Here is a 15,290-nt window from a genome sequence, read left to right as displayed (position 1 = left end):
CGATTTGCGATTGTTATGAAATAAGCCTATGTAAAGAGCTCCCTCTTCAGGGTAAATAATTAAATGCAAAAATAAGTCATTCTATGAAGAACTAGGTGTTTTAACGGTTTATGCTTGCTTTGCTTAGGACCTTACACTGATTTAAGATAATCAGAGGAAAGTGTTTACATGATTAATGCAAAACTCTGAGTATTGCCATAATCAGTTTAAAATTAAGTTATTAGTAGTTCACGGGATGATACCAGTATCGCAATAGTCATTAGTAACGTGGCAAGGAAACAAAGACGAAGCATATTTAATTTCTTTAGGAAATCAGCCCTAGTGTTGGAAACAAGCATGATTATGTTGTCATTGAGTCACATTTATTTTCCAAGCTATAGCACACAATATTTCACATCAGGTTTTTAAAGGACCAAAGAGTTTGGTCTGCTTCGTGTCTTCATTTTTACCATGGAAAAAATATTGCAGTAGTGGTATCGTCACAGCCCTAATTATTAGTGTGCATGTAAACGTACTCCATGGTTCTCCTCACTTTTGTCAAGTGAATTTTATGAAATTTAGTTGGTTAGCTAATTTGGATATGTCTCAGACACAAATAGGCCTATGGGAAGCTGCATTTTCCTCAGAGTAGCTACTGTATATGCATTGGTAATCTGTCATTGCTAACATCTTCCATCTGTAAAAATATGATCTGCATTATTCCTAGAGCGGGTACTTAGCTAAGATGATTGTACTTATATGCAATAAAGCCCAGCAATTTTAACGTAGCCTAATGTCTGGAAACCGCATGTTGCTGTGCTCCACTCTAATAGTTTAGCTAGGCCATTTGTGGAACTTTAACAATGTAACAAATATATTTTTTTGTAAAAAAAACAGCCAGGCACCAAGCTGCTAGCTATCTAGTGTGAGAGATGGTCTATGAAAATTAGAGGTCAACCGATTATGATTTTTCAACGCCGATACTGATTATGGGAGGACCAAAAAAAAGCTGATACCGATTATCGGCCGATTTTTATTTATTTATTTATTTGTAATAATGACAATTGCAATACTGAATGAATACTTATTTTAACTTAATATAATACATAAATAAAATAAATTTAGCCTAAAATAAATAATGAAACATGTTCAATTTGGTTTAAATAATGCAAAAACAAAGTGTTGGAGAAGTAAAAGTGCAATATTTGCCATGTTAAAGCTAACGTTTAAGTTCCTTGCTCAGAACATGAGAACATATGAAAGTTGGTGGTTCCTTTTAACATGAGACTTCAATATTCCAAGGTAAGAGGTTTTAGGTTGTAGTTAATATAGTATTTATAGGACTTTCTCTCTACCATTTGTATTTCATATACCTTTGACTATTGGATGTTCTTATAGGCACTATAGTATTGCCAGTGTAACAGTATAGCGTCCGTCCCTCTCCTCATCCCTACCAGGGCTCGAACCAGGAACACATCGACAACAGCCACCCTCGAGGCAGCGCTACCCATGCAGAGCAAGGGGAACAACCACTCCAAGTCCCAGAGCGAGTGACGTTTGAAACGCTATTCGTGCCCACCCCGCTAACTAGCTAGCCATTTTACATCGGTTACACCAGCCATTAGGCTGATAGGCTTGAAGTCATAAACAGCGCTGTGCTTGCGAAGAGGTACTATGAAAACGCACTAAAGTGCTGTTTGAATTAATGCTTACGAGCCTGCTGCTGCCTACCATCGCTCAGTCTGCTCTATCAAATCATAGACTTAATTATAACATAGTAACACACATAAATACGAGCCTTTGGTCATTAATATGGTTGAATCCGGAAACTATAATTTTGAAAACAAAACGTTTATTATTTCAGTGAAATATGGAACCGTTCCATATTTTATCTAACGGATGGCATCCCTAAGTCTAAATATTGCTGTTACATTGCGCAACCTTCAATGTTATGTCATAATTACATAAAATTCTGGCAAATTAGTTCGCAATGAGCCAGGCAGCCCAAACTGTTGCATATCAAATCAAATCAAATCAAATCAAATTTATTTATATAGCCCTTCGTACATCAGCTGATATCTCAAAGTGCTGTACAGAAACCCAGCCTAAAACCCCAAACAGCAAGCAATGCAGGTGGAGAAGCACGGTGGCTAGGAAAAACTCCCTAGAAAGGCCAATACCTAGGAAGAAACCTAGAGAGGAACCAGGCTATGTGGGGTGGCCAGTCCTCTTCTGGCTGTGCCGGGTGGAGATTATAACAGAACATGGTCAAGATGTTCAATGTTCATAAATGACCAGCATGGTCGAATAATAATAAGGCAGAACAGTTGAAACTAGAGCAGCAGCACAGTCAGGTGGAAGTTGAAACTGGAGCAGCAGCATGGCCAGGTAGACTGGGGACAGCAAGGAGTCATCATGTCAGGTAGTCCTGGGGCATGGTCCTAGGGCTCAGGTCAGTTGAAACTGGAACAGCAGCATGGCCAGGTGGACTGGGGACAGCAAGGAGTCATCATGTCAGGTAGTCCTGGGGCATGGTCCTAGGGCTCAGGTCCTCCGAGAGAGAGAAAGAAAGAGAGAAGGAGAGAATTAGAGAACGCACACTTAGATTCACACAGGACACCGAATAGGACAGGAGAAGTACTCCAGATATAACAAACTGACCCCAGCCCCCCGACACATAAACTACTGCAGCATAAATACTGGAGGCTGAGACAGGAGGGGTCAGGAGACACTGTGGCCCCATCCGAGGACACCCCCGGACAGGGCCAAACAGGAAGAATATAACCCCACCCACTTTGCCAAAGCACAGCCCCCACACCACTAGAGGGATATCTTCAACCACCAACTTACCATCCTGAGACAAGGCTGAGTATAGCCCACAAAGATCTCCGCCACGGCACAACCCAAGGGGGGGGGGGCAACCCAGACAGGATGACCACAACAGTGAATCAACCCACTCAGGTGACGCACCCCCTCCAGGGACAGCATGAGAGAGCCCCAGCAAGCCAGTGACTCAGCCCCTGTAATAGGGTTAGAGGCAGAGAATCCCAGTGGAAAGAGGGGAACCGGCCAGGCAGAGACAGCAAGGGCGGTTCGTTGCTCCAGAGCCTTTCCGTTCACCTTCCCACTCCTGGGCCAGACTACACTCAATCATATGACCCACTGAAGAGATGAGTCTTCAGTAAAGACTTAAAGGTTGAGACCGAGTTTGCGTCTCTGACATGGGTAGGCAGACCGTTCCATAAAAATGGAGCTCTATAGGAGAAAGCCCTGCCTCCAGCTGTTTGCTTAGAAATTCTAGGGACAATTAGGAGGCCTGCGTCTTGTGACCGTAGCGTACGTATAGGTATGTACGGCAGGACCAAATCAGAGAGATAGGTAGGAGCAAGCCCATGTAATGCTTTGTAGGTTAGCAGTAAAACCTTGAAATCAGCCCTTGCTTTGACAGGAAGCCAGTGTAGAGAGGCTAGCACTGGAGTAATATGATCAAATTTTTTGGTTCTAGTCAGGATTCTAGCAGCCGTATTTAGCACTAACTGAATATACTGCATATACCCTGAGTCTGACATAATTTCACCTGGTTAATATGGCCTGCTTTTAGCTAAATATGCAGGTTTAAAAATATATACTTCTGTGTATTGATTTTAAAAAAGACATTGATGTTTATGGTTAGGTGCAAGTTGCAGAAACGACCGTCCTTTTTCTCGAATACGCACTGCACCGATTATATGCAACGCAGGACACGCTAGATACATTTGTAATATCAAGCATGTGTAGTTATAACTAGTGATTATGATTTATGTTTTTTTTAATAGATAAGTTTAATGCTAGCTAGCAACTTACTTTGGCTTCTACTGCATTCGCGTAACAGGCAGTCTCCTTGTGGAGTGCAATGAGATGCAGGTGGTTATAGCGTTGGACCAGTAAACTGTAAGGTTGCAAGATTAGATCCCCCAAACTGATAAGGTGAAAATCTGTCCTTCTGCCCCTGAACAAGGCAGTTAACCCACTGTTCCTAGGCCGTCATTGAAAATAATGTGTTCTTAACTGACTTGCCTCGTTTAATAAAGACTAGAGGTATAAAAAAAATTGGGGCTAAAACGGTGCCCAAAAATACCGATTTCCGATTGTTATGAAAACTTGAAATCGGCCCTAATTAATCAGCCATTCCGATTAATCGGTCGACCTCTAATGGAAATATCTCGGGAAGTGAACGATAGAAGTGATGTGACATGCAGCCAAAATGGATGCGCACATTTGCCACACTCAAGGGACACGAATGTTGTCATGGACCTGCTGAATTTTCTTTTACTCTGTGTAAGCTGTAAGTGTCCCATATACCTCACTGTAAAGCCGCCTTGAAGGCGCTGTAAAGCACAAGTCTAAATGCTTAGAAGATTGACGGTGCGCGTACCATTCACTTCACTTTTGTCATGGGGAAACACGTTGGATGACATTTTTTTTACTACAAAAAGTGGACTTTCATGTTTTGTATCAGACTGGGTTAAAAAGGAGCATTTTAATCATTAGCATGTCCATTTCCTACCAATCTCTGAAATGTGTTTGATAGTTACTGTCACATAAAACTTGATCACTCATCAACCCTTACTGGGTGTGGCGAAAGCTTCTCAAAATGGTTGACCTGAGGGTATTGGAAGCAAAGTATGGTTTCGATCAAGGTAACTGTTTGGCTGCTCTTTTTTTTAGGCCGTTTTGATAAAAGGAAGAGCTAGTATCTGGACAATACAGGTGTCAATTGTCAACATCTAATTTGAATGAGACTGAATTAATTTGTTTCAAAAGGTGTCAGCCTTTTTAACAGAATTGAAAGCTGATATAGGAGAGGCTTTGCAGCGCAGGAGAGGCTTAGAAATTTGTAGCATCCAATCATTTGTGTTCCTACTCATGGTGTTGTAATAAAACTGTTATAGTTAGTCAGGACCAGCACCTACACCATATGTTTGATAAAGTAGTAACTTATTTTTTCTCTTTCAGTTGTTGACCAGACAAAGGAAGAGTTCTACAAAACAAGGTGCTCATGAAGAATGGAACTAACCATGTTTAACATTTAACTTTGATCATTGAACACACCCTAATGGATTACGTAAACTCTGCTGAACCAGATGTTGATGCCTTCATCTGCACAGAATGTGGGGATGGCTTCAGGCGCTACCTTGACTTGGTTAAACACATTACTGTTCATGAACGACTCAGGACTTATGAACGAACAGATTCATTTTCCCTTGACAGTTTGCCCAATGGGTTTCAAGTTCCCCGTGAGTATGCTCTCCATGAAAATGGAACTTTCATAGTGGTTGACAGATCTGGACCATCAAACAACCCTTCTGTCAAGCAGCCATCTTCAAATCCTTCACCTTATCAGAATTCAAAGACCATTGTACTTACAACTAAGCCAGCCAAAACTGATCTTCATGTTAACACAGTATCTCACTCCCAGTGCCGCAGTGTCTCTCCTCTAAAACAGTACCGATGCGAAACATGTGGAAAATCGTTTAACAACAAGCTGAGTTTACAACACCATCAACAGTATCGGAATTTAGAGCAAGGTTTTAAGTGCACCTTGTGTTGCAAGATCTTCAGAGATAAAGAGAGGCTAAGGGAACATCTCCAAGAACATGCCCATGAAATATTTTACTGTTGTGATCAGTGTGGAAAACGCTTTCTGAAACAAGAGACAGTGTATGCTCATCAAAAAGAGCAGCATGGATCGCTGGGGTTCAAACAAATGGGGAAGTCAGAGAATAGTCAAGAGAACATAATACAGAAAACATATCCCTGTAAGAAGTGTAATCTGTGTTTTTTCTGGCTCTCCGACATGCAGAGCCACTTACTCAGTCATTCCAAAGACAAACTATTATCTGTGAACTCTTCATCCAAAATCGAGCAACAGTCTCAGAAAGATGAGGTATCACATACCATAGAGTACAGCGACAGCACCCCTACCGATGTGACCAAACAGTACAGCAGCGGCACCCCGACTACCGATGTGACCAAACAGTACAGCAGTGACGCAACTGTCGATGTGAAGACCCACAATGGCAAATCTGATTCCAAAACACCATCCTCTTTCAGACCATACCGCTGTGGTTTGTGTGGAGATCGCTTCCAGCAGTTAACAGACTTGAAGGAGCATCATCTTACCCATCAAACACAGGAAGAAATTGACAAGTTAAATAAGGATTCAGAGTCACAAAGAGTTGTAAAAAAGTGGCAAAGGTATACTCGCATTGAGTGCATCGTAACAAAAGCACCTGCAAGGAAGGGAGGAAGGCCCCCACTTTATAAAAAAGGCTCTGGGACAAAATTACATCCATGCAAGCACTGCCACCGTGTATTCAGTCACTCAAGTAGTCTGTCTCGGCACAATAGATCCCACAAGGGGACTCTTCACACTTGTGTTCTCTGTGGGAAACATTTTCCACAACGCTGTGATGTCCGGAGGCATATAGCCATGTATCACAAACCTGAATTAGAGAAGAAGCCAAGTCTTAAGTACTTGGCATTGCATTCTAAACCAGATGGTGGTTCCCAATTGAATTCTGATGTGTTGGAAAAGAATGTGTCATCTAAAATAAAACCCAAAAAGTCTTTAGACAGTGTTGTTGCAGAATTGGACAGTGACAATGGTGAAGATCAGCAAACCACATCTACTGGAGAAGTGTCCGCTGCTCCTAAGGTACGGAGGAACTACAAGTGTGACCAATGTGGGAAAAAGTTTGGACTGCTGTGTGTGTACCAACGGCATTTGCGGTACCACAAAAGGGAACCAGGTAGTGAAATGGGTAAGTGCCCTCACTGTCCAAGTCGCTTCCGGAGTTCTTCTGCTCTAAGACGCCATCTTGAGATTCACCCAAGTCAGTCAAGGGGGGAAATGGACATGGAAGGACGGGCATCTCCCACTGCTGACTCCAATCCAGACCTGGACTCTGACCAAGACAATGTAAAGGATTTAGTGGGTCATGGGGACATTGACGATGTCAAGGGTGGGAATGGTGAAAAAATTGGTCCAGCAGAGGTGCTGTACGAATGCACTGAGTGTACAGAGACTTTTTCCTCCTTGCAGAAGTTTCTGAAGCACCAGAGTTCTCATGGGTCCGATAACCTTGGCTAATGGAAACTATGCATGGTATTTATATCCGGAGGTCCGAACCCTAACTTGAGATCAATGCACATACCACATATTGTTGCACTGTTATGCAGACCTCAATTCATGATTTACGAAAGTCTGAGTTACGTGCATGTCTCAAGTTAGGATTCTTGCCTTGATGATGGAGCAGTTTAACAAGTGTTGAATTTTTTTATTTTTTTTAGCAATGACTTGAGGAACTACAACCAGTATGGTTCTTGGGGTGGGTGGGTCATTCATTCTGAACCAGAGTAGGATGACATTGATGTAGCACTGCATAGATCGAGATGGTGACTTAAGAACTGGGAATTACTGAGATTTTTTAATGTATTTTCTACAATCATGTGAATTTGAGGTTAGTTTTGTATCAATGTTTTAGATTGTTTTGGTTACTTCAGTTAAACCTTTGACAAAACCCCTGGAAATGCCATGGGAATAATGCCTTAATATGCTCATTATTGAAGCTAGTAGTCGAGCACAATTTGCTAAAGACCCATGGACCCATGCAAACCGTTAAGATGCGGTAACAATGACTGTCCATTTTGTAAAGTAATTAGAAATGTTTTTTTATTTTTTACATGTGCATTTCCATTGGGATTTCACTTAAACTATTTAAGAGATTATTTATTTGCAATTGCCAAGCCTTTACATCCATGGTGAAACCTGTCAAGGTGGGATGTTCCCAAACTACCAGACCAGGAATGTTGGTATCGTTTTGAAAGGCTTTCTCATGTATCATCTTTTCACTATATTGTGGCCATGTCTCTCAATTCACAAACTGGTTCTGTTATCTAGATCCGTGGTTCCCAATGAGGGGTACTAGGACCTCTGGGAGTACTTAGCCTATCCACAGGGGGTACTTGAGAAGACTCATGAGACCATAGGCCTAGTGTAAAATGCACATGAGGGGGTACTTCAGGGGTTGTCTGGGCAGAGCAAAATTCAGTTGGTGGTACAGTAACCGAAAAAGATTGGGAACCACTGCCCTAGATGATTTCTGCTGCCAGTCCTCCGGGTGGCCACGGATCTGTTAACGCATGATCATGTTTTTCCTTAGGACACGACAAGGTCCAGTGATTCCAATGCAAGCCACACGTAGCATTGTGATGTAAATTAGCCTTTTCAAATGGTACTGTTGCTTCCTTTACTGCCTTCCAAACAAATGCATTGGCCCTGATTTTAAATGTTACTTTTATGCCATTAAAGTTGAAAGAAATGTATTTTTTCCTAGAAATCAAAGATTGACCTTTTTTAAATGACCCACCAGTCATGGTTTTCAACTAATGATGAATGTGATATGGTGGAAATGTCATTTTTGTGACTTTCCAACTTGTGGTAGGCTAGATATTTTTCTGCCAGTGCTTTGTTGCCTACACACTGGAATGTTCATCCTACACAAGTTATAAGAGAAGCACCATGTCTAAGATCCATAGGATGATGGTTTATATCAATTATATACACTGCTCAAAAAAATAAAGGGAACACTAAAATAACACATCCTAGATCTGAATGAATGAAATATTCTTATTAAATACTTTTTTCTTTACATAGTTGAATGTGCTGACAACAAAATAACACAAAAATGATCAATGGAAATCAAATTTATCAACCCATGGAGGTCTGGATTTGGAGTCACACTCAAAATTAAAGTGGTAAACCACACTACAGGCTGATCCAACTTTGATGTAATGTCCTTAAAACAAGTCAAAATGAGGCTCAGTAGTGTGTGTGGCCTGTATGACCTCCCTACAACGCCTGGGCATGCTCCTGATGAGGTGGCGGATGGTCTCCTGAGGGATCTCCTCCCAGACCTGGACTAAAGCATTCGCCAACTCCTGGACAGTCTGGATGGAGCGAGACATGATGTCCCAGATGTGCTCAATTGGATTCAGGTCTGGGGAACAGGCGGGCCAGTCCATAGCATCAATACCTTCCTCTTGCAGGAACTGCTGACACACTCCAGCCACATGAGGTCTAGCATTGTCTTGCATTAGGAGGAACCCAGGGCCAACCGCACCAGCACATGGTCTCACAAGGGGTCTGAGGATCGCATCTCGGTATCTAACGGCAGTCAGGCTACCTCTGGCGAGCACATGGAGGGCTGTGCGGCCCCCCAAAGAAATGTCAACCCACACCATGACTGACCCACCGCCAAACCGGTCATGCTGGTGGATGTTTTAGGCAGCAGAACGTTCTCCACGGCGTCTCCAGACTGCCACGTCTGTCGCATGTGCTCAGTGTGAACCTGCTTTCATCTGTGAAGAGCACAGGGCGCCTGTGGCGAATTTGCCAATCTTGGTGTTCTCTGGCAAATGTCAAACGTCTTGCACGGTGTTGGGCTGGAAGCACAACCCCCACCTGTGGACGTTCGGCCCTCATACCACCCTCATGGAGTCTGTTTCTGACCGTTTGAGCAGACACATGCACATTTGTGGCCTGCTGGAGGTCATTTTGCAGGGCTCTGGCAGTGCTCCTCCTTGCATAAAGGCGGAGGTAGCGGTCCTGCTGCTGGGTTGTTGCCCTCCTACGGCCTCCTCCACGTCTCCTGATGTACTGGCCTGTCTCCTGGTAGCGCCTCCATGCTCTGGACACTACGCTGACAGACACAGCAAACCTTCTTGCCACAGCTTGCATTGATGTGCCATCCTGGATGAGCTGCACTACCTGAGCCACTTGTGTGGGTTGTAGACTCCGTCTCATGCTACCACTAGAGTGAAAGCACCGCCAGCATTCAAAAGTGACCAAAACATCAGCAAGGAAGCATAGGAACTGATAAGTGGTCTGTGGTCCCCACCTGCAGAACCACTCCTTTATTAGGGGTGTCTTGCTAATTGCCTATAATTTCCACCTGTTGTCTATTCCATTTGCACAACAGCATGTGAAATTTATTGTCAATCAGTGTTGCTTCCTAAGTGGACAGTTTGATTTCACAGAAGTGTGATTGACTTGGAGTTACATTGTGTTGTTTAAGTGTTCCCTTTATTTTTTTGAGCAGTGTATAAGATAGGATGTAGTCTCGTCTATAAAGAAACATCATGGCGAGTTCAGGCTTCTAAATGGATCTGTGTTGAACACAAGCAATTCAGTAGATCAGACTTGTTCAGAATCATGTAGCCAGAAGGATAGAGGTGTCTTAGGGGGGAAAGGAAAATTGCCTCTATGACCAGCGTGATCTTGTTCTAGAAACATCTGCCCAAATGCTCAGTCTGGTGGATCAAAGAGTCAAACTTGGCCTTTGTTAGCCAATACAGAAAGCCTGGGAGAAACTACCAGTGCAAAGGCATTGATTGGTTAAATCTGTTTAATCTACCAACCAATCATCTTCCACAAACACTTCCTCATAACCTCGCAGTTGTGTGATTTGCTCAAATTAAATGATGACAAATACTTTACTCAAGTCACTGAACCGTTCATATCCCAGGCTTAGATGCACTTTGCGCAATAGCCTGGGGACAAGGTTATGAAAAGCGTCACTGTCCTTTGCACTGAATTGATTTAGCTATTATCTGGTTAACAGTACACGGAATAAGGAATTGAGTGCCGGTTAACAAACTATGCATTTAATTACCTCGCTAGTTACAGGTCACGTCAATGTGCCATCCAGGGGTGTCTTCATTACGTCTTACAACTTTAACAGTTTACCGTTTAAGAACCAAGAGGAACGGTGAGGGCCCAACTAAAGTTGAAAAATGTTGAGTTGGAGTGAACGGTTTCAAACGGTTTGCAACAGAATCGGCGTAATTAATATACCCCAGGTAGGTTTGTATTGAATTGCTAATGTACTTTTCCATTCTGGAAAATGCCATTCTGAGCAGAGGAACATGGCCATTGTTTCCAGAGCCGCAAAGGTTGTGGAAAGCACATGACTCATTGACATACCGGATGAAATCAAGTCCTGGAGCATTACCTATTGCTTCCCAAAAGCAATGAATGTCCTGTGCAAAGCAAGGGAAACAACAACCACAACACTTGCATGATGGACTGACTAGCTCACCACCAACTAGCTAGCGATTCCACATCGGCTACATAAGTGTCTATGTAAAGGACATGTAAGTGAGCACGAATTTCTCCTGATTAGGCTTGCACAGAGGCTCAGACCTTTGCCTTACTAGCACACCTACTAACCCTCCTGAAGTGCCTTACCAGTTGGAGGATTGCAAAAAAATAAATAATTTGCTGGCAGAAGTGGGGACACTTCAGGCTGAGAGTAATTTTCACACATGCCCATGTGCTACGCTCGCCCATCAAACTTACTCAATAGTGACCCCAGTGCAACTATAGACCTGTGTCACGGCACCATTGTAAAGGACGAGTACCACTTTCTCCTGATTTGGCTCACACGAGGCTCAAACCCAGGATACCTGCCTTGCTATCCCACATGACTGCCCTCCTGAAGTGTCTTACCAGTTGGCGCCATGCAAAAAGCTAACTATTCACTGGCGCAAGTTAGGATAGTTCAAGCTGAGGAGTAAGTTTCACACACCCCCATGTGCTAAATCCACAAATTAGACTTTCACGTAAATCATTCATTAACGCCAATGGGAGACTTACAGAGACATTTGTTTTAAGGGTACGGATCTCAAGGCTGAGTAACCTTATTTACTTTTCTACAATCATTGGTTAGCTTGTATGAACTTTGAGACCTGTCTTTACACCGATAATCAATTGGTAGGGAGTCAAGAAAGAGTTGGGTTTTCTCCACATGATCAGTCAAAAGCACACTTCATTCCAAGAAGCTATGCTGATCATCATGGATGCATCCACTTTAACTTACTGTACCCAAATTCAATCAAGCGGTTTCATCCATATGATGGTGACAGTATGCTTGTAGGCCTGTATTTTTATTTTATTTTTACTGATGTTACATTTATTTGTGTCATTGTCCCTCATGACGTCCATACCCAAGGTACATGCTGACCTCCGGGTTAGAGCAAAAAAACAAATGTGGATAGCAGTTCTGCAGCACGATGGCCACCTACTGGTGACGTGATGCACTGTGCATTCTATGATTAGTATGAAAAGTGCATTTGTTACTTGCATTGAACACATCAGCTCCTCCCGTTTTACCTGCTGTGCGTTATTTGTCCAATAGACACATTCATCATTGAACCTCTTACAGATCTCGCCTTGTTCATGAATATGTCCAATTTGTGGCCTTGTCAAACCAGCTTCTAAGGATAGATTGACTCAAGATTTGTTTCCTCTTAAATCAACTGTAAATGGCATATTGGTTTGCAGAACCATACTGTCCAAACTATCTCCGGTCATACCACTGGCTGTCGTTTCATTGGAGTTACATAGTATTACACAATTCCTATTGTTTATGCCATATATTGGCCCTCAATTTGTATCTTAGGAAGAGAGTCTAGTTTTATTTACCAAACCCAATAGGCTTAGTTCTTAACTGGATTGATTTGACAGAAGAATGCTTTACATTAAGGGGTAGCTTAGTTGTTGGTTAAAGAGTGGTGTGTACAGGTCCTTGACAACCCATGATGTTCTCAACCCTTAATGTAGACTTTATCTTATCAACAGCACCATTCCAACCTATTGCTTGGTTAAATATCATGGATTTGCAGTTGGTTTTGGAATAAACATACCCCAAAAGACAGTGAATAGCAGTAACTGGTCTATGGTAAGGCTCTTACATGTGGCCCAGGCTTGCTCATAGAAGACATGAGTGGTTTCCCTTTATTTTTTGTACAAATTCTACTATATGCTTGAAATACTGTCCTTACTAGGACATGGCATGTCATTTTGGTATTTCACTTCACTGGTATGATGTAAAGTGGTGCCGTTGCTGGAGCAATTAAAAAAAACAAAGCCACCATTTTGTCTCCAGTCCTTCTTGATTCTTGCAACCAAGATGGTGGCAACTAGGCAGAAGCAATCCAGGGCAGACCTAAAGCAGGGACACTGCTGGTTGTTTGTTCTGCTATGTAGACCAACCTAAGGGCTGCTCTGAAATTGAGGTGTGATTACACATTGGTTCTTAATAACAACATAAGTGGGCAGAGCAACACAGGACAGCAGAGTAGTCGCCTGCTTTTGAGCGAACGGAGTCATGGCACTCTCCGCAGTAGCAGCCGTTGTCCTGCACGCATAGTGATCACACAGAAGCCTTGATGCACGCGGCAGGATGTGCGCAGAAGCTGTACTGCGCAGCCATAGAACGTGTAGGGCGGGTACTTGCAAGGTTCTCCTTCCTTTTCATTGGTTCTAATAGCATAGAGTCATAAATGTTCCCGGGGTTCGGGCACATTGTGTGATTCGATAAAGAGAAAAACAAGAAAAAAATATATTTCTGAAAAACGACCAAATTATCAATATGTTCACGGAAATGTTTAGCTAGGTAGTAACCTAAAGCATCGAGTGACCGGAGATAACAACAGGAGTCAGGACGGCGGTACGCAAAACTGCATTGCCTGGTGAGTGCGGTTCTGAATTGAGTTCTAGATTAGAACCATTGTAGTTTATGTGGTAGTAGCTAGTTAGCTAGCCTGCCTGTAGGCAGTAGATGATAATTGCCAAGCGAACATAAGCACATTTTAAGCATTGCAAGGGATGTCACCCTTTCCACTGGCATGAAAACATTATTTCGAGTTATTTGGTTTGAGTGGTTAGTTAAATGCATGCTTCTTCAGACATTCTGCTTTCTGACGACCTGGCTGGGGCTTCACCCCTACCCACTGGGCATAGACCATACGTCAATTCAGCGTACATTCCACGTTGGTTGAACGTAATTTCACTGAAATTACGTGGAAACAACGTTGATTTAACCGGTGTGTGCCCAGTGGCAGTAGGTAAGGTCTAACGTTATTGTAGTTGCTAGTAAAAGTACATTAGCAATTCAATACAAACCTACCTGGGGTATATTAATTACGCCGATTCTGTTGCAAACCGTTTGAAACCGTTCACTCCAACTCAACATTTTTCAACTTTAGTTGGGCCCTCACCGTTCCTCTTGGTTCTTAAACGGTAAACTGTTAAAGTTGTAAGACGTAATGAAGACACCCCTGGATGGCACATTGACGTGACCTGTAACTAGCGAGGTAATTAAATGCATAGTTTGTTAACCGGCACTCAATTCCTTATTCCGTGTACTGTTAACCAGATAATAGCTAAATCAATTTACTTAGATCAAGTTTCACGTTTCCTCAATGTTTAGGAGGTAGAGATAGGCATGGGTACATGTTGAACATGCAACCCATGTAGGTAGATGTGTGATGGAAATGCTGCTACACTGGGATTATTGTAGTAAATTCCATTTATTTTTGGCAGCAGACAACCTCAACTGATTCTTGCCAAATTATATCTTATTTCTGCATGTAGAAAGCGGGAACATATTTTTGTTGTCACATACAGGGTAGGCCTAGTTACTACCCCTAGCTACATTATTGATGTTATGATGCTAATGTAAGGAAATCAAACACTCCTGCCATTATAAAATTGTGTTTCTGAGTATGCAGCTTAACTCGCTTGATAAATAGTGCAGATACGTTCATGATGCTTTTCTGCTTCAACACCCGTGTTAATCTAGTTGTATACACCTTGATGTTATACCAGGCGTATACACCTTGATCCATGTCAGAGTAGATCCGTCGGTGCCATGGCCCAGTGGGACATGGGTGCCAACCTGCGTAGATGGAAACAAGTCTGAGCCTATTGGGTAAAAAATTGTCAAAGACCCCAGCCACCCCAGTCATAGACTCTTCTCTCTACTACTGCATGATGGCAAGTGGTACCGGAGTGCCAAGTCTAGGACAAAAAGGCTTTTCAACAGTTTTTAACCCCAAGCCATAAGACTCTTGAACAGGTAATCAAATGGCTACCCGGACTATTTGCATTGTGTGCCAACTCCTCTTTTTACGCTGCTGATACTCTCTGTTTATCATATATGCATAGTCACTTTTTAACTATACATTCATGTACATACTACCTCAATTGGGCCGACCAACCAGTGCTCCCGCACATTGGCTAACCGGGCTATCTGCATTGTTTCCCACCCTCCAACCCCTCTTTTACACAACTACTACTCTCTGTTCATCATATATGCATAGTCACTTTAACCATATCTACATGTACATACTACCTCAATCAGCCTGACTGACCGGTGTCTGTATGTAGCCTCGCTACTGTATATAACCTGTCTTTTTACTGTTTT

At 42.6% G+C, this 15,290-nt stretch overlaps 1 protein-coding gene across 2 annotated transcripts in view; it reads left to right on the top strand.

The window, feature by feature from the left end:
• Positions 1–15,290, top strand: part of LOC109906945 (zinc finger protein 208) — a 52,099-nt gene that overhangs the window by 4,209 nt on the left and 32,600 nt on the right. The window contains exon 2 of one of the 2 annotated variants that reach the window (XM_031802694.1): positions 4,975–13,554. Coding sequence is in view for 1 of the 2 variants with exons in the window: in XM_020504764.2 (XP_020360353.1) it covers positions 5,075–7,111 (2,037 nt within the window). In the remaining variant the exon portion in view is untranslated. Of the gene's footprint in view, positions 1–4,974; positions 13,555–15,290 lie in introns of those variants that run through there. The other variant, XM_020504764.2, reaches the window with a different exon arrangement.

Source organism: Oncorhynchus kisutch, linkage group LG2 (assembly GCF_002021735.2).
Source record: "Oncorhynchus kisutch isolate 150728-3 linkage group LG2, Okis_V2, whole genome shotgun sequence".
Classification (NCBI taxonomy): Eukaryota; Metazoa; Chordata; class Actinopteri; order Salmoniformes; family Salmonidae; genus Oncorhynchus; species Oncorhynchus kisutch.
Note: the sequence above shows the minus strand (reverse complement) of the source record. Positions and strands in the feature narration are given on the sequence as shown.